This window comes from Lolium perenne, chromosome 6 (genome assembly GCF_019359855.2).
Source record: "Lolium perenne isolate Kyuss_39 chromosome 6, Kyuss_2.0, whole genome shotgun sequence".
NCBI lineage: Eukaryota > Viridiplantae > Streptophyta > Magnoliopsida > Poales > Poaceae > Lolium > Lolium perenne.
The window spans coordinates 97,311,965-97,331,136 of NC_067249.2; the positions used below are offsets into that span (position 1 = coordinate 97,311,965).

Here is a 19,172-nt window from a genome sequence, read left to right on the forward strand (position 1 = left end):
CTGATGACATGGCCGGATCTGCCGATGACGGATCTTGTGCCAACAGGTTTCCCACAGACGGCGCCAATTGTCGAGGGTACTCCTCGGCAATGCCCTCCGATTGGGGCTTAGGGTAGATGGAATCCTGTAGGCTGACAGGAGACATCGGTTATCAAACAAACGGGGAAAGCGATTTACCCAGGTTCGGGGCCCTCGATGAGGTAAAACCCTTACTTCCTACTTGTCTGATCTTGATTATGAAAATATCGGGTTACAATGGGGTGCCGAAGGTTTTGGCTATGATCTCGTCGAGAGGCTATGTTCTGCATGGACCTAGCTCTAGACTTATGATGGCTATGATTGCTAAGATTGCGTGTGTCCTCGGCAGCCCCTCTCCTGGCCCTTATATTGGGAGCCAGGTCTCGAGAGATCTGTCCGGGTACGACTAGGTTACAAAGAGTCCTAGTTCTAAACTTTCCTTATATTCTTCATCTCCTTGTCTTGCTCTTCAAGAATTCCTCTTCAGAACCGACCCAGTGGCCCACCTGGCTATCGAGTGTCTTCATGGGCCTCTGGTTGGGCCGTAAGGGATAGCGCGATAACAGTTACCCGAAGGGTAATGCCCACATCAGACACCATCCCGATCACCACTCAAGAATGGAACAAACCAGCAAATATGGAAGGAGTTACTTATGTCAACACGAGATCCAAAATTACGCTGTTTAGGAAGCTCCTGGTAAATTTCACCTTACCGGAGCCAACTCAGGATGAACGTGAGAATGACTGGCCAGACCCTGAGGATCCCAAGCTGAATATCAAACAACGAAGAGTCAAGAAGTGGGCTCTTTCGAAGATGGCAACACAGTTCAACAGCTACAAGAAAAAATTGGACACCTTGTTTTTCAAGCAAAAAAAGACTCCGGATTTCAAAGGGGAAGAAAATGTAGGATGACCTAATTTGTAAAGGGATCGAGCCAGAGGTATTGAAATGGAACCAACGAGCAAGGGATTAGTTTTATGCACATGGGGGCATGTCAGACTCACAAGGGAACTGTATATATGCACAAAGACATAAGGAAAACCCACTTCCCATCGAAGCCTTTAGAAATATTGCGAAGGAAGTTGCGGAGGGTAGGTTCCATCCCGATAGAGAGAAGGACGAGCTCGCACGCGCCCTTGGTAATCCTGAACACCCAGGACGAACACGAACCATACCAGGCTCCAAACCGTGGTATATTGGGTTTCCTGCAGAAACGAAGAAATATCCCGATAGAAGCCGTTAGAGGCAAAAGGATGTGGTTCAAGAACGCATTTCTAAGTTAGAAGAGCAAGTGAGGAAGACAATCTCAAGCTCCCAAATGGCCAGCCAACCTCAAGTTAATCTGCAGATAGAAGCTGCATTCGATGCTACCAGCCAGGGATCTCATCGGAAAAGCAGTGTGGCTTCCACGGAGTTGCCGGGTGATGATGCAGATTTGGATCCGACGATGGATCCTCGCTACCCTGTGGATCATATCACAGAGTCGACATCTTGTGAGTTACATGTCAAAGTGATGAATTTATCGCTCAAGGCGGTGGTCGGCTGTGTCTTACCCATTGTACCTGATCAAAGATAACAATGCGGACCGGTTCAACATGGCTACGCTGTTGCCGAGGTTGATCAAGTTATGGATGGGTATGCGCCGCTGAAGCTTGACTACCCTGCCGGTGGCGGCGATTTGCTAGAGCTGGGAGAAGCCAAGAACACTACACTTCTATGGTGAAAGGAATTCATTGTGATTCCAAACTGGACGGCACCAGCAAGGTCTCTGTCACCTGTCCCGTACTCTCCACCGAGCCAGCATTGTCCACCGCTGCAACCGTCTCTAGTGCGTCAGTCGTCTCCGTCGCCTCTCCCGTCTCCAGCGCGCTAGCCTTCTCTGCCGCCGCAGCCCACTAAGCCTCAGAGCAAAAAGCGGAGCGCTCCGGCAATGAGTCGTAACCGGTCACCCAAACTCCGACAAGAGCCCCTCCCAAGAGTACTTAAGGTTCCTCCCAAGAGACCTTACGACTATACAGAAGAGGAAAATGCGAAAATCGCAAAGGAACAGTACATGAAATCCAATTTTGGCAAGAAAAAGCCCCAGCCTGATCCTAAGCCGCCTATACCTAAGGAAAAACTGATGAAAACGTTGAAGAACCTTCATCAACCTGAGCCAAGTCTTTCATCAAACTATGACCGCTCTATTCGCATGTCAAATGAGGCAGCAAAGGAGTAGATGAGAAGAAGTAAGGTAAAAGGGAAACCAGTTCCCCAGCTTGGAGACCACAAAAACTCGTGCCCCCCGCTCCAAGTGTATCCCAGTGTCATAGAATGACTTGATCCAGAGCTGGTAGCACTATACAAAGAGGAGGCAGATGCGGCCAACATGAGTATTCCTGAGTACTTATGCCGCATCGAATTCATGCCCACGGCTGATGTCCAATTAGCATACAAGTACCAGTACGGGCAACCACTTGTCAGACCTGAGGAGTGCCATATCTATCAACACAACTGCGAAAACTGCATAAGTGGTACTTGGATGCACGTCGGGACAGTCAGAAATGTATCGTGCTGGCAATCAAAGATGAGCACTACGGGCGTGGAAATGACGTGATAAACATCGAATTTCCTGAATTATTTCAGTTATTCAATCAAGACGCCCTAGACAAATCTATGATGAGTGTCTATTATCTGTAAGTATTATTTATGTAATTAAGTATCTACCGCAGCTCGTCCATTGCATGCATATAACTATACTCACTATATTATGCAGAATGAAGATCCGCGAATGTCTACTTGGACAAATCTATGACATTGGGTTCGTTGACCCATATACCGTGCATGAGTATAGTGTCGTACGCTATCCCAAGGACACAGAGGATAACTTGGTATCGGCGTTAAGTAAAAACTCACACAAAAGTAAAATACTATTTTCTTACAACTTCTCGTGAGTGTTACTGTCTTGAACACATTAAATGTTTTTCTCTTTCTCCATGGTAAGTGTAATTGATGAGTTATGCATGTGTGCAGGTTTCACCCTGCTAGTCATTGAACCTGACGCCAGAGTAGTAGAAGTCATGGACTCGAAAAGTAAACCCCTTACGACGTGGGGGGACATGACTGATATCCTCCAGAGGTCTTGGAAACAGTTCACCAAGAAGGCTCCGGGTGTGTGGAAAAAAGAGCTTGAACTTAGACCTATATTGGTAACTACTACTAGCTAGGCATGCGCATCTCTTTGATTCTAGTTTCAATACCATTATTATCATCCTTGATTATTTTTTTGATAGAACTATGTTCTCGTAAAGTGCTTCAGACAAGTAGACGGGAATAATTTATGCGGATTCTATGTTTGCGAGTTCATTCGTCAGACGACTCAGCAGGTGGAATTTTTTTAAATCAACTTCAAGTACGTAAACAACATTTATAATTTTATTTTATCACCATCGATCAATTGTATTGTGCTTCATTCACATATATATACTGACCACCTTCTTGAAATTATTAGATCCAACGATTGCGGGACAGTCTTCTAGCAACCGAGCGTGTACGAGCAATTCAAGAAGATTTGGTGGGATTCTTACTTGACCAAGTCGTAGATCAAAACGGAGAATACCATGAGCGCCCAATCAATTTTGGAGGTTGCTGATCCATATAAATTATTTTGGATGTTGATGTAGACATATATGCATGAAGTGTGTCACGTCGATCGATATATTCACAACATTTTTTATATAATATAATGGTTTCCTATATGTGTGCATTATAACCTGTTTCAAATGGAGGCGTGGCGGCAGACTCTGCCGCGACAGCGTTCTGGTGAAATTCTCTACTGCGGCAGCAACTTTTAGCACCGGTTCGTGTTACAAAATGGTGCTAATGGTCCTCCGCCCAGGCGCTCACCTGCAGGCCATGTGGTGCCCCTTTGGCACCGGTTTCCAACTGAACCGGTGCTAAGGGGGGCCTTTAACACCGGATGGCTTGCACTGGTTGGTCAGCCGGTAAATATGGGCTTAACAAACGGTGCAAAAGCCATGTTTTCCACTAGTGAGAGAGGCATGAACCTGTGAAGGTGGGCTCATAATGCAAGAGCTAGCTGCTACATTACGTGCTCTTAGATATTTTGTGAAATCGTTTTACCTCTTCCTCCTCTCACGAGAGGCGGCGGCATCCAACTCCTTCCATCTCCACCTCGACCATCCAGGGTGTTGGCCTTGGTCCCCTCTATCTCCGCTTTCCGCTCCTACGGTGGCAGGAAGGAGGGGGCCTTGCTCGTCTGTTTTGGCATGGTAGTTAAGGTTAGGTTTTGTCTGTTGTCGTGTGCCGTTGGGGTGGTGGGAGCGACGTCTGGACGAATAAATCTACCTCCACTCTAAACACACACTAGCGAAGGCCTTCTTGGCGGTGCCTCCGAGTTGATGGCAACGTGTGCTGATCGGTCCTTCATATCGACAGCTTGGTCTTCTCGCCATTCTTCAGATCTGGTGAGATTAGTTTCTCGGTGTCTGGCTGGCATTTGTTATTATCCACAACGGCGTTGGCGGCTGGGGCGAGGTGGTGCTTCTGTAGTGAAGATGTTGGCTCAGAGGTGGTAGATATGTTGTTCTTCCCCGGTTTCGTTGATGAGAGGCGGCGGATCTTGGTCCAAGACATCATGGGGACGTATCCCGGTTGACGTGCCACATCAACATGTCCCTCCCTGCTTGCAGTAGGCATGTTCATTTACTCACGAACCCTCATTGGCGATGGTGATTTTATGGATCTTGCAATGGTGGATGCTCGGTTTCTCTTCCGTTGTCCGTCTCGGTGGCGCTAGAGTTGGGTTGTAGCTGCTGGCTACGATGGTTGTAGGAATCTCTAGGGATTGTTTTATATTTCTCGATCTTTTGTGATTTTATCAGCAAATTCAGGATAATCACTTTATCCTGGTTTGTCTTTTAGTTTCCACATGTGTTGCTTCATGTAACTTGATTCTCGATTAATGAAATATGAGGTTGCTCTAAAAAAGATAATTTATGAAAGTGTTAGTTGGACCATACAATAAAGTAGTGCTCCCTCCATCCAACAAAGGATGTCTCAACTTTATCTAAATTTGGATGTATGTGGACGCGATTTAGTGTATAGGTACATCCGAGTTTAAAAAAAGTTAAGACATCCTTTGTTACATGGGAAGTATCTCTTCATAGCTAAATATTAGGAAACCTTTAACTATAACCTAGGTGGGGTCACCGACACCTTATCTTCCTCCCCACTGCTTATTTCTTCTCCTTACATCGGAGCACATGTCTTCCTGGTCATCCCAACCATGCATGTCGCCACCTCGGCCATGCACCGCTGCAGCACCAGGCTCAAGCACCACTGCAACCCCAACCTCACGCACCTCCCTCATGAAGCTCAGCCAACTAGATCCCCGTGGATCACAACAAGAGCAACTAGCATGAATCCAGTCAGGGGGCTTCCTCGGCACTGATGCATCCCTCCCATTCGGTCGCGCTGATCTCCGGTGCCGCTGCCGACACCGGTTAGTGGATCAGGCACAAACGAGTGTGCTCGTGCGTGGTTGGATCCACATGGCCACCCGTGAAGGTGGAGGCGACCACCTGCTGGTGGTCGGCGTAGGGTCACAAGCATATGGCATTGCAGCTGCAAGCCACCCTATAAACGACGGAGATGTGGTGAGCTCGGAGTTGGATGTTGCAAATGCAGAGATGGCGATGCTGCAAGTGTTGTGCAGCCTTGCACCAACGGTGGTCGCGGCTGCTACCAGTGGGGATCGCATTTTTTCTGGACTTTGCTCGGCTGGTTGGGATTTTGCTACATACTCTTTTTTTACTACTCCCTCCGATCTGAAATAAATGTTGGATGGGACATTTTGCAAAAAGCAGCCTCATATTTATTTATCACTTAACCCGCAGTCCACCCATCCTAGTCTATCACCGTCCCAACCCAAAACCGCAAACGCACGGACTGGTTCCTCACGAGAAAAAAAAAGAAGCAAACAGTAGAAATCTACGTCGATCCTCCGCCTCCCTTGATCCCCCGTCTCGTACGCCGCCCCACCCAATTCGATTCCGATCTCGCCGGCGCTGCGCCACCTGTACTTCCTCCCTCCGCTCCCAGTTCGAAGGCCTCTGCTCTCTCTCTCTCTCTCTCTCTCGTCAGATCGATGCCGGTGGCCCATCCTCGCCGACGAGAGGGCGCCTCCGCCAGAAGACATGCCGGCGCGGTGTGCTTCCTCGCAGGCGCGTGGCGCTCCGCCAAGTTCGCCGGCCAACGTCCCGCGCGCGGCCGAGGTGGTCTGGTGTCCAGATGCCCGCACGCCGGCGACGGTCAACCAACTACCTGGATACGAGGATCCACATATTTTCTGATTTCAGATGGGTTTGTTTGTAAAAGTGCATGTGTATAACCGTCCGCCACTTATTTCGGATCGGAGGGAGTACATTTTTGTTGTTTAAAATGTTGCAATGTTTTTTTTTTTGACGTTTTGAACTCATCGGGGAAAATATGTTGGAAGGATGTGTCTTCGACGAGGTCCATGTCTGACGGGTCTTTTTGTTTTGTTTTTGGTCGAACTATTTTTTTCTCCATAAAAGCAAAAGTAGGAAGTTTCTATCCCACGTAGAAGCATTCTCAAGATTTTGGCAGGGTTAGGTTTTTTTTTTTGAGAATCTATTAAGCAGGATTAGGTGGGAATGGGAATACAATAGTTCCATTGGGCCGACGCCTCCATCCCCTGATGGCCCGGTGAGCCTCGTTAGTAGCCTTCCTTTTGGGCAAATCCTATACACCGACCTGGTCGGTACCTACCAGGCACCGCACATCCTGGTCGGGTATTGGGCCTGGCCCATTTTCACCTTTTTTTCTTTTTTCTGTTTCTGTTTCTATTTTTTTCTTTTTTTCGGTTTTCTATTTTGTCTCCTTTTCTTTTCTGTTTATTTTTCTTTTTGTTCAAAATCGAAAAAGTTCGAATTTGAAAAGTTTAAAATTGAAAATAGTTCAAATTTGAAAAACGTTCAAATTTGAAAAGTGTTCAAAATGAAATATGTTCAAAGCTAAAAATTTGTTCGTATCCGAAAAATGTTCATGATCGAAAAATGTTCAAATTTGAAATATGTACATTTTCAAAAAATGTTCGAATTAAAAAAAATTCAATCTAAAAAATGTTCAAATTTTTAAAAATGTTCAATCTAAAAAAATCAAATTTGGAAAAACAATATTCTAAAGAAATATTTTTCGAAAAATAATTAAAAAAGACAACAAATTTAAGCTTCCAGATTTTTAAAAACGTATTAAAAATTATTTTTTAAAAAAAGGAAAATATGTATATAGTAAAGAAAAAAAAATAAGGATAAGAAAAATAAAAACAACCTTACCTGATGGGCCGGGTAGGGGGGTGTGCGGCACCGCGTCCGCACCGACCAGGTCGGTGTATAGGAGGTCCCCTCCCTTTTTAGCACTTGAGCTTAATTGGATGTGGCAGACCACAGCGGCCACCATCTGCTACTAGGGGTGTGTTTGGTAGACTGGGTCAACTGAGAATTGTAATCTCCCCTCGTACAAGCTGACCCTATCTTAGTTGAGCTCAGATTTTGTAGTGTGTTTGGTGGATCGGGCCGACAGAGATATGCTGAGGCCAGATGTTGTTTGGTCGGTTGGATGGAGTGAGAATAGCTGAGGAGGTCTAACATTTACACAAAGACCCCTTCATACAAAAACAAGACGCGATCAGGACCCTCCATACGAAATAAAAAAGTGATATAGTCCCTGTAAACAAGGAAAAAAAGCAATCGGGTCCCTAGAGCTCCGGTGAGGAGCGAGGCAGCTCCGGTGCGGAAAGCTCCGGCGATGGGCGCTTCGTCCCCGTACGCGTCCAGGTGGCCCTCCCCGTGCGCGTCCAGGCGGCCGTCCCCGAGCGCATCCAGCAGCGCTCGTCCCCGTGCGCGTGCAGGCGCTTGTCCTGCTGGCGCGCCCAGGCGGCGCTCGTCCCCGTGGCGCGTCCAGGAGGAGGAGGTCGCCGACGCGTCCAGGCGTGGAGGAGGAGGACGCCGCCGGCGCATCCAAGCATCGAGGCGGAGGACCCGTCGCTGGTCCAGCTTGGAGGAGATTATTCTCCATGGTGCGTGCAGGCGGCGCTTCATCCCCGTGGCGCGTGCAGGCGGAGGAGGTCGCCGGCGCTTCCACGCATGGAGAAGAGGAAGTCGCCGGCGCGTCCAGGCGTGGAGGAGAGGAAGTCGCCGGTGCGTCCAGGCGTGGAGGAGAGGAAGTCGCCGTCTGCGGGAGGAGGTTGCGGTGAGAGCTGATTTCGGGGGAAATGAGGCTGGGGGCGTTTGACCCCTATTGGAATCGGGCCAGCTGCGGGGGTGCGGGGGTGTTTTTCCGGGCGAGCTCAGCCGCCTGCATGCGAAGCTCGATTTCAGCTTCTCTATCGGGCAGGGCTGAGAGGCCTTTTCGGGGCGAGGTGGGCACTGCCGAGACGAGAGAACCGAGCTAACAAACAGCTAAAATTCTAGAATTCTCGGTTGGGATGGGAATTGCTGGGTTGGCCCGGTCTACCAAACACACCCTAGATCTCTGCATTGAGTGTTCCCTTGACCACCTCCGGGCAGCTCCTATTGACTGACCTCGTCGGTATGAAGGGCTCACAACCCGGCGCACCCTTGGAGCCTTGGAGGTTAGTTGGGCGGCGGCCCAACAAAATCAGGTACTTTAACATTGTTCGTTTTAACTTTTTATTTCTTATATTTTTCTGTTGTTTCTTTTAGGGGGCTTTTTCATTTGTCAAAATCTATTTTTTTTCAAAATCAAATCGGAATATAACTTTTTTAAATCTGAATATTTTTTAAAAAAATATGAACAATTTTTAAAATTGAACATTTATTGAAATTAAACATTTTCCAAAAAAATGAACAATTTTTGAAAACCATCGAACATTTTTAAAATCTGAACAAATTTTGAAACTAAATATTTTTTAAAATAAACATTTTTCAATGTACGAACTATTTTAAAATTGAACATTTTTCGAAATTGAACATTTCTTGAAAACATTTTAAAAAAAGATCGACAAAAACCAATAGAAAACCGAATACCTAAAAGAAACCTAGAAAACCGGACAGAAAATTGAGAGAAAGCTGAGCGAAAAAATCTTACCACGATGTTGGGCCGGCCCATGATACATAGAGGGGTGTGCGGCACGGGGTAGTTGCCGACATGGTTGGTGTATAGGGATTGCCCTAGTTAAGTGCCAAGTGTGGCCTTGACAGACTCGAACTCGGTGGCCATTTTCTCCTTCGTGTTGTTGCCTATGAAAAAGATAGCGTCCTTGATCCGCGACGCAGTGTCATTGACACAGATCTTCACCTCATCCAGGATCTCCTTCTTGTATGCCATGAACTTTAACTTGACCTTCATGGTCTCCGCCTGAGAATTTCGTAGAGCGACATGGATTCCGCCGACAAGTTTTGCATGACCTTCGTTCACCGACGCACAGCAAAACATGTAGGGTGCATATGGGTGGGAAACTACAGATTAGTAATCGAGTGGACTCTAGGTACCAATTGTAAGGATCCTACTTCTGTTTCACACACACGCGCACACGCGCGCAAGCGCACACACAAGATCACAATAACTGATTCGGAATTAAATAATTTGGCCGGATTTTCCCCAACCACCCCGAGTCAGTCTACATGGCACTAACGCCCATATCTTCAGTTACTAGCCAAGTGATCCCCTTGTTTACGCCTCGCCTAAATAGCTCTCGATTTGTCACTCAAGTATTACAAGGTAATATTATGGCCCATTTTGAGCCTCCAATCCGTCTAGAAAGTCTTAGGCTTCAATTGGGCGTGGTTGCCGCTCTCATGTGCATCTTTTGTTTTGTCACTGTCATGTGGGGCACGAGCGCTAACATAGGCCACAACTCAAGTTAAATGAAACATGCACAACACAAATATTATTTCTGGATGATTCATCAATATTCATATCATCCATTATGCAAACCTTCTTTCCAAATGACTCATCAATATATTTTTTTTGAACTTTATGACTCATCAATATTCATATCATATATATGTTCCACATTTCTTTCGAGAATACATGTAGTAATCGTCAAATCCGTTTCTGCCAGCCACATGCCTGGAGGCTGAGACCTTCCTCTAGTTGGAACCCGGCGCTAAGAGGAACCATTGCTACCCATGCATGCTGGAGAGGACATCAAAAGAATGAGTAGGACCTTGCCACCCCACATTGGGACAATGTCATACCTCCTTCAATCCCCGTTGATTGGAAAGGAGGAAGCTAGACATATGGCCCCAACCAGATCCGTCTAACATAGATCAGCGGACCAAATCCAGGAAGAAACTATGTCGTCGTCCACCACACTAGCAAGCTTCTTCCGCATTCCCGACAATGGATTAGGCCGCCGCACTCACCTTGCAACCCAATGTCACTAGATCAACACATTGCAGGTGAACACTTGCCTCCAAGCCATCTCCTGCCTGCCCTGCCACTGTCGTTGGCAGTGGCGGAGCTAGCAGGGTGGAAGGGTGGGGGCGCCCCTCCCTAAGATTTTGCCAAGTTCATATGTCTTCTTTACAAAATAAAAAGGCAACCTAGGTAAGGTCTTCCCACTATAGCAAAATGGGATGGATTCGCCACTACGTGTAGACTTTGCTCATGGCGACAAGGGGCAATTTTGGATAATTCTGGTGGTGACTTTCATATTAAACTTCACATCCGGAATCAATCTGATAATTTCATTTGGAGTTTGGTTTCTGTCTATGGGGCTGCCTAGGATGTTGATAAGCCTGCTTTTCTTCGGGAATTAGTTAATTTAGCAAAGGACAATCCACACCCTATTATTATAGGCGGGGATTTTAACTTGCTAAGATACCCCCACGAGAAAAGTAGGGGCAGATTTGATACTCATTGGACTTTCTTATTCAACGTTGTTATTGACAGTCTGGATTTGAGAGAGGTATCAATGGGTGGGAGACAGTTCACTTGGGCAAACAGTCTCCCAAAGCCTACATACGAGAAATTGGATCGAGTATTGGTGGACTTAGATTGGGAATTGAAATTCCCCTTAGTCTCAGTACGAGTCCTCCCTCGGATTGAAGCTTTGTCGGATCATGCTCCAATTTTATTATCTACTAGAACACCACTACCCCAACGGATACGTCCGTTCAAACTTGAACTTGGATGGCTTAATCGGGATGGTTTCTCAGATATGGTTAAATTTATTGGGGACAAGTCGGCTGATGGGAACACCCCAATCCAAAGGTGGAATAACAAGCTACGCTCGATGCGTAGATACCTTGGAGGGTGGGCTCGGCAAATGGCGGGCCAGCTCAAACAAGAGAAACTCAGCCTATCATCAAATATTGATGACTTAGAGGCACTCGCTGAGGTACGACCGTTGACTAAGCAGGAAATTAATCTTAAAAGTCAATATAATGCTAAGTTAGCCAGTTTACTTCGTGAGGAGGAACTCAAATGGTACCAGAGGTCTAAAGCCCAGTTTCTGCTAGAGGGAGATTCGAATACGAGGTACTTTCATAGTGTCGCCAATGGTCGACATAGAAAGAAACTCATTCACTCTCTTAATCCGGACGAGGGTCTGATCGAAGGTCATGAGCAGCTAAAGTCCTATATTACATCATATTATAAAGGTCTTTTTGGCGCTCCGGAGGAATCAGATATATCCATGGATGAATCCAGGATTGATGATATCCCCCAAGTATCTCCACAAGAAAACGCTATCTCAAACTCCCCGTACTCCGAGGAGGAAATAAGAAAAGCGGTTTTTCAAATGGAGCATAATAAGGCGCCAAGACCGGATGGTTTTCCGGCTGAATTTTACAAAAACTTTTGGGATATTATCAAGTCTGACTTATTGGTTCTGTTTGCTGAACTCCGCGAGGGGCAGCTGGATTTGTTCCGTATTAATTTTGGTGAAATCATTCTTTTACCGAAAGTTATTAATGCGTAACGGATTCAACAATACAGACCAATATGTCTACTAAACGTTTATTTTAAAATATTCACAAAAGTTGCTACTGTTCGACTTAACTCAGTGGCAGATCAAGTGGTGTGCCCTTCTCAGACTGCGTTTATGCAAGGCAGACACATCCTAGATGGGGTGGTGACCTTGCATGAGACAATCCATGAGATGCATCGCAAAAAGTTGAATGGGGTAATACTCAAAAACGACTTTGAAAAAACCTATGATAAAGTCAAATGGTCTTTTCTTCAACAAACCCTCAGGATGAAAGGTTTTTCTGAGGATTGGCGCGCTCTTATAAATAACTTTGTTTTTTGAGGAAGTTTTGCCATTAAAGTCAATGACGACACCGGCACATATTTCCAGACCAGAAAAGGGTTGAGAAAGGGGATCCCCTATGTCCAATGTTATTCAACATTGTGGCGGAAATGCTTGCAATTATAATAGAGCGAGCTAAGATCGATGGCCAAATTGAAGGAGTGGTCCCCCATCTGGTTGATGGGGTCTTATCCATCCTTCAGTATGCCAATGATACAATTCTATTTATGGATCATGACTTGGAAAATGCACGAAATCTGAAATTAATTCTTTCAGCATTCGAGCAGTTGTTAGGTATAAAGATTAATTTCCATAAGAGTGAATTGTTTGTTTTGGTGATGCCAAAGATGATGCCAACCTATACGCTGAATTATTCGGCTGTGGGATCAGTTGTTTTCCAATCAGCTATCTGGGCATTCCGATTCACTATGGGAGGCTTACGCTAGTTGAATGGAAAATTGTTGAAGAAAGACTTCAAAAACATCTTACTAGATGGAAAGGAAAATTGATGTCCCTGTGTGGAAGATTAGTTCTCATAAACTCAGTACTTACAAATATGGTACTATATATGATTTCTTTCTTTCAGTTACTGAAAGGATTCTTACATAGATTGGACTATTTCCGATCAAAATTCTTTTGGCAAGGGGATAGTGAGAATAAAAAGTACCGATTAACTAAATGGAGTGTTGTTTTCCATCCAAAAGATCAAGGTGGACTTGGTGTCCATGATCTTGAATTTAAGAACAGGGCCTTCCTTGGTAAATGGCTGGACAGGTTGTTAACGGAGGATGGTGTGTGGCAACAACTGCTGCGGAAAAAGTATGTTGGCTCAAAGGCGATCTCTCAGGTTATTTGGAAACCAGGTGTTTCGCATTTTTGGGCTGGCGTCATGGCAACTAAAAAATTACTTTTTTCCCTTTTGGTTATTTCTCTATTAAGAATGGGGCGGAGATACGGTTCAGGGAGGATAAGTGGTTGGGAACAACCACTCTTCGCGAACAGTATCCAACTTTGTACAATATTGTTCGTCATAAAGGGGATACCTTGCAAAAGGTGTTGGAATCTTCCCCTCCCTCTATGACGTTCAGACGTGATCTCATCGGTCCCCGGCTAGTCGCTTGGAACGAACTGCTTCGGCTGTTGGATTCAATTCACTTGGTTCAGGGGCCGGATGAATTCCGTTGGAGTCTAACCAATAATGGTGCATTCTCGGTTAGCTCCATGTACAACGCTCTGCGTATCCCATCACAACCGGTCTTAAATAATAAATACATCTGGAAGATGAAGATACCTCTTAAATCAAAGGTCTTTGCATGGTATCTTCGTCGAGGTGTGATTCTTACTAAATATAACCTTGTAAAACGCAACTGACATGGTTGTAAAAATGTGTGTTTTGTCACGAAGATGAGACAATAAAACACCTTTTCTTCAGTTGCCGGGTTGCTAGATCTATATGGTCAATCATTCAGATAGGGTCTACCTTACATCCACCTCGTAGCATTGCAAACATCTATGGCAATTGGCTAAATGGGGTTGATCATAGGTACAAAACTATTATCAGAGTGGGAGCGATTGCGGTAGCATGGTCGCTTTGGCTATGTATAAATGACAAGGTTTTTAATGACAAAAATTCCTCTAACATGCAGGTTATTTACCGGTGTACAGATTTGCTCCGTTCATGGTTGCCACTTCAGCGTTTCGAAGATCGGTACCTCTTTATGGAAGTATCTACACGGTTGGAGAACACGGCTAGAGAGTTTATTTTCCAACATGGGTGGCTGCATAGTCGAAGGATTGAAGCCAATGGAGCTATATAGTAGTTGGCTTTTTTGCATCGTTCTTCCTATCTCCTTTGTTTGATACTGGACTACTAAACAGCTGTGTGCATCCTAGTTATGCAGAGGCTAGGTGTAATGCTTAAAACTTTTTTGAGTAATAAAACGCCCCTTATCGAAAAATGGCGAAAAGGGGCAGGGCGAAGGCATGTGGGCGGTGGCCACCGGCCTAGAGCCGCATGTGTCGCCTAGGGTTGGCGACACACGAATGGTGGCTCTCCCTTTTCTGCAGTTTCTCGCGCAGAAAAAGTTGTTCCCTCTCGTGGATTTCCTTGTTTGGGAATTCCCCATTTGTGCATCAGTGTCAAACTTTGCTGCCCTAAAAGGCTTAATTGAGTGAAACATGGAAATGCACTCGTCATAATGGTAGTCAGGCGGCTGGAAATTGACCACAAGAAACATGATTTCTTTCGCTGTTTTCCTTTAGTAGATGCATGACATTAAATCACTAATCACAGATTTCTGCCGTTGACCTCAATTTGTAAGCTATATGAGAGTTAAACACTGAAGATTTGTATGGTGCCCTGTACTCTTTGAAGACATGCGACACTAATGATGATCTGAGAAGGTTAACTCCAATATTTCTAGCACCTTAGGTAGGATCGCATCATCTACCGTTCGAAGTATTTATCTGGAGAATTAAGTTTACAAAGGGTAGATCGGTATGTACACAACCCAGACAGACACCCACCCACATGCACCTAAAGAGAGCTATCATTCAGCAAACTAAAGCGAATCTACTTACAAAGAGCCCATGAGACTCAAGAATGAGGCGTTCAGGACCTTGCAGTTCTAAACATTTTCATGTTTACTCCATGGCTACAATAACACACAATCGTGCCATTCTTTTTAACCTCCTCCCGGCGTACAAGGAGAAGATAGAACGGCGACAGAAAAAAGATTGATGAGGAAACGGAACATAATTCTCTCTTGGACACATCACAATCTTTTTTTCATGATCCAAGAACCTAGAGGGGCTCCATTGGAGAAATTGCTCTGCACATTCTAAGGATATGCAATTTTGGTCGAAATCGATATCAACTATCACCGGTCAAGTAGCTCGGTTTGATCCTTGATGACAAGGCGCTCCGACACCTCGGCGAGCGACTTGAGGTTGCATTTGATGAGGGCCTCAACGAAGTAGCACGTCTCGTCCTTGGTGTTGCCCTCAGGGACGTCCACTACGAAGGACTCGATCACCAGGGTTCCAGGCCGGCCCTCGATCACCTCAGGGTGCACCGTCAGAATGGATGAGTAGTTCTGCAAAATCACATGAGATTCAGTTAACTTCTACTTAGAAATCATGTACTCCCTCCGATTCATATTAATTAACTCCAATATGGGTGTATCTAGAACTAAAATGTGTCTAGATACATTCATATTAGAGTCAATTAATATGAACCGGAGGGAGTAAATGTGTTAAATTATCCAGAAACATTGCATGTGACCAAAGCCACTTGTGGCTGAGGAAAACAAGTGGATGGACCACCACAAATGAGTGATAGATCTTGATGCAACTAATTTGGCATGTAAGGTCAAAGGATGGAAACCAGGACCATACTGTAGTATTATTGCCAAAATAGTTAAGAACATACAAAAATCATATAGCAACAACCGATTCGTGTTTTCTGCTAATTAGACGACAGGAATGCGTGGAAGTTGTCTCCTGAAAATCCCGTGGGAAGAGACAACAGGATGGATTCAGGACGAGAGCAAAAACATCTCAAATGAGAGGTTGCATTGTGTTGGCGCATCTGTGTGTATTAACGCGAGGATTAGTGATAATTGTGCATGCACAAATTCCTGTCTACTGTAATATAGCAGGACAGAACAGATACGATATGCACCTACAGTCTATTGTTTCCACTGTTAGTCTTTTTACGGGTGCAGGAACAATGTATCCAAGAGGGAAACATTATTTTTTAACTTTTGGAAAGAAGGAATATGTCTATATTCTACTCGATGGAATCAGTCCGTCATGTGCACTCAGTTCAGACATGCAATGAACTAGAATTAGAAAGGGATTCACCTACCCACTACCATGTTTATCTTGGGTTATATTATTGCGATCATCTCATTAGATGACAGCTCACCCTGTAGCACACCCGTTTGAGATAAGCTCTCAGTGATGAATGGCTAGAATGCAATTCTATTAAAAAATGAAGTAGCTTCAGGGATAAGATATGTTCTCCTAATAGAGAAATTAATAGTCTCTCTGCATCAAGCAAAATTGCACAATCAAGTTTACTACAAATCGGTGTAAACCATGCATATTAAGTTATAAAGTTGACGATAAAGACTTTTGAGAGGCATAATACATCTGGTCTCTTCGCCACAAGGATTATATACGCAGTTCATGCTGATGGGGAAATTCAACAGTCAATTCTGAAGATTCACATGTTTGCTCCACACAACCAAGCATCATCCAAAGAATAATAATTTGAATGTGTGATTAGTAGCTGATCAGGATGGATACATACCTTGAGCCTATGGTCTCCTCCGACAAACTTTACACTGAGTATGTGCTCATTGTCATCTAACAGCTCCAGCCTCTCGGTGCTTCTGGTGGCAGGAAGGCCGGACTTAACATTCACCTCCCTCACACTCCCAATTTCAATGTTTCCCTTCATTTCGCAACGACTTACGAAGGGCTTGAAAAGCTGTGGCTGATCAAACCGCCTAACCAGAGACCAAACCTGCCAGTGAAAGCCCACATAGAAAATTACTTCATCAGCGACCAATTGACCATACACATAAAGTATACTTTAGAGAAGCAGAATTTGTCGCACATAAGTCGTTCATATAAAGTTTTCTGCGTAAGGACCCTAACTGTAGTGGATAACTCAGACTGTCCTATCAATAAACAGTACTAGAAAAAACAAGAAATTGTCAGAAGCAAACAGAAAAGAGGGTGCAATGTCATGAACAAGACAGCTCCTTTGATTGGAGACACACAATTCAAGATGGGAGGCAAGAGCCTAGAGAGTGCGATGCACGACATGGACATGCTTAAAACTTAGTAGAATTAACGAGGCATCCTGGAAGCATATGCCGATCACTAATGATTGCCTATGTTGCTTCAGCTATTTTATCAGCTCTACGCATCACAGGCATCGCATAATTCATGCGTATAAAAAAATATCACGAGATTGCATCCGGTCTCCTGACAAGTAGTAGTAAATACATATCCAAAAGAGTGGAGTCCAAGTGAAGCATATCTCCACCAGCCCTACCGATTACTTTGCAGAATAAAGGCGGAGCCTTTGGAGGCTTAATTAACAGAGTACACAGGCCGGTGCAGAACAGGACCTTGAAATCCAATAATAATGTCGAGAAAGTACATTTAGCCGGGATCTCGAGGTGGGCGAAGCATCTCTCCACGTGAGATCAATGAGGGTACTACGAAAAGGCGAATTAAAAATCCGCGTAGTTTTGTGTGTGGCTATCATTGCGATCAATCATCGGGTGGTCTCCTGTTCTTGTTGCTGTACAGCGAGCGATGTAGGCAGGCCAATTTGGAAACAGCTCAACAAAATAGCAGGTACTACCTGTTGTTGCTGTTGTTGTGAGAAAACAGAAATCCTTCCACGATGCTGAATTGTTTCTATCAACTAATTTAGTAATTTACACGACCAATTGGTCTCTCTCCCGATACAAACGAAAACAGAGCTGGTTCAAGGTAGACTCCAATCAAGCTTCGATATGCCCAATTGCAGAGTCGGTCCAAGCAAGTAATGATTGTTCCCAACTTTTCTAATCACTATCAGCGCTCGAGAGGACAACCAAATTAAGAAACAGCTAGCAGCGCAAGAAACGCCTTGGCCTGCTCTCCCAAGAAACAGGGGGACGCCAACGGCAAGAGAGGAGATCAGCGAGGGGGTCGAGGAGGATGGGAGAGGCGACTGCTTACGAGGTGGACGGGGGCCTTGATGTGCTTGGCGACGGCGGATGAGCACTGGTGGTCGCAGGGCTCGTGCCGGTGGAACCTCCGGACGTACTCCGATTCCATGGCCCGCAGGTCGCACCGCTCGTCCGCAAGCCGCCACCGCCGCGCCGCCTCCACTCCTCCTCCGACTCCGACTCCCACGGCTCCGTCCATCTCAACCATCGCCACCACAGGCCGGCCGACGACGCCCGACTCAAGCAGCGGTCGATCAGAAAACCCAGCTATGCTCCCGACCTCCGCAGGCACGGCCTGGGAATAAGAGAGAGTCTCCTGATCGATCTCCCCGACCTTCACCGCGCGAAGACGACGCGGTAAAAGCAGAGGAGGAGGAGGAGCGGAGTGGGGTTTTGCTTTGCTTGTTTTGTTAATGTCTCGTGTTGGGCGAGAGGGAGAGGAGACGACGACCCGTCGATGGCACTCACGCCGCAGGCTCAGGTGTGGCTGTTATGCGATTGGGCACTTGCGGAGAGGCCCTTCTACGTTGTGTGATTTCTGTATAGGCCCCTAGAATGATGATGGCCCCTAGAATGATGATTTCCCTTTCCATGGTAGCTTCTCAGGGTTAGTTTGTGAACTGATGGATGGACCCATCACCCATGACATGAGAGGATATCTTTCCTTTTGTCTGTTTTGCTTTGGAAGTTGAAAGCATATAAAGACTGTTCTTTTCTATCCGAAATATGGCCAATGTCTTCTTGAAAAAAAGTAGGGAAAAAGAAACATGATGTTAGGCTAGCCTAACATCTATATACATGGTACTAGTTCATCGTCCAAACATCAGACATGCGTTATCTAAGATTTTGTAGATCAGTTATCATCTTATTTTTAGTCGGACATAATCTTACAACTTACTTAGTTATTCCAGTTATGAAATATATTACAAAGTCAAAACTCTTGCCAAAGTTTTTTTTCCCATGACTTTACCAGTTTACATGAACCGGATGATTAAGGTGCTATGGGAAATATTGCAAACAATTTGCGGAATATAAATTTTATCGTCCCGTGATGAAGTCACATACAATTTTTATATCAATAGTTTCAAGTAGAACAAAAGGGCATGGGAAGAGGTAT

General features: G+C 45.3%; 1 protein-coding gene across 1 annotated transcript; it reads right to left on the reverse strand.

Moving 5' to 3' along the window:
- Positions 1 to 14,851: 14,851 nt before the first annotated feature.
- On the reverse strand, positions 14,852 to 18,409 carry LOC127307387 (abscisic acid receptor PYL3). Its single transcript, XM_051338115.2, has 3 exons — positions 18,066 to 18,409; positions 16,636 to 16,851; positions 14,852 to 15,415 (listed from the first exon to the last, which is right to left on the reverse strand). The coding sequence occupies exons 1-3, from the start codon at positions 18,261 to 18,263 to the stop codon at positions 15,200 to 15,202; spliced, it is 630 nt and encodes a 209-aa protein (XP_051194075.1). The 5' UTR covers positions 18,264 to 18,409; the 3' UTR covers positions 14,852 to 15,199.
- Positions 18,410 to 19,172: the final 763 nt, after the last annotated feature.

Coding starts and splice junctions, on each gene's coding strand:
- LOC127307387 (XM_051338115.2), bottom strand. CDS start 18,263: ATGGTTGAGATGGACGGAGCCGTGGGAGTCGGAGTCGGAGGAGGAGTG. Junction 16,852..18,065: donor TCAAGGCCCCCGTCCACCTC/GTAAGCAGTCGC, acceptor TTTCACTGGCAG/GTTTGGTCTCTGGTTAGGCG. Junction 15,416..16,635: donor GAGGAGACCATAGGCTCAAG/GTATGTATCCAT, acceptor GTGATTTTGCAG/AACTACTCATCCATTCTGAC.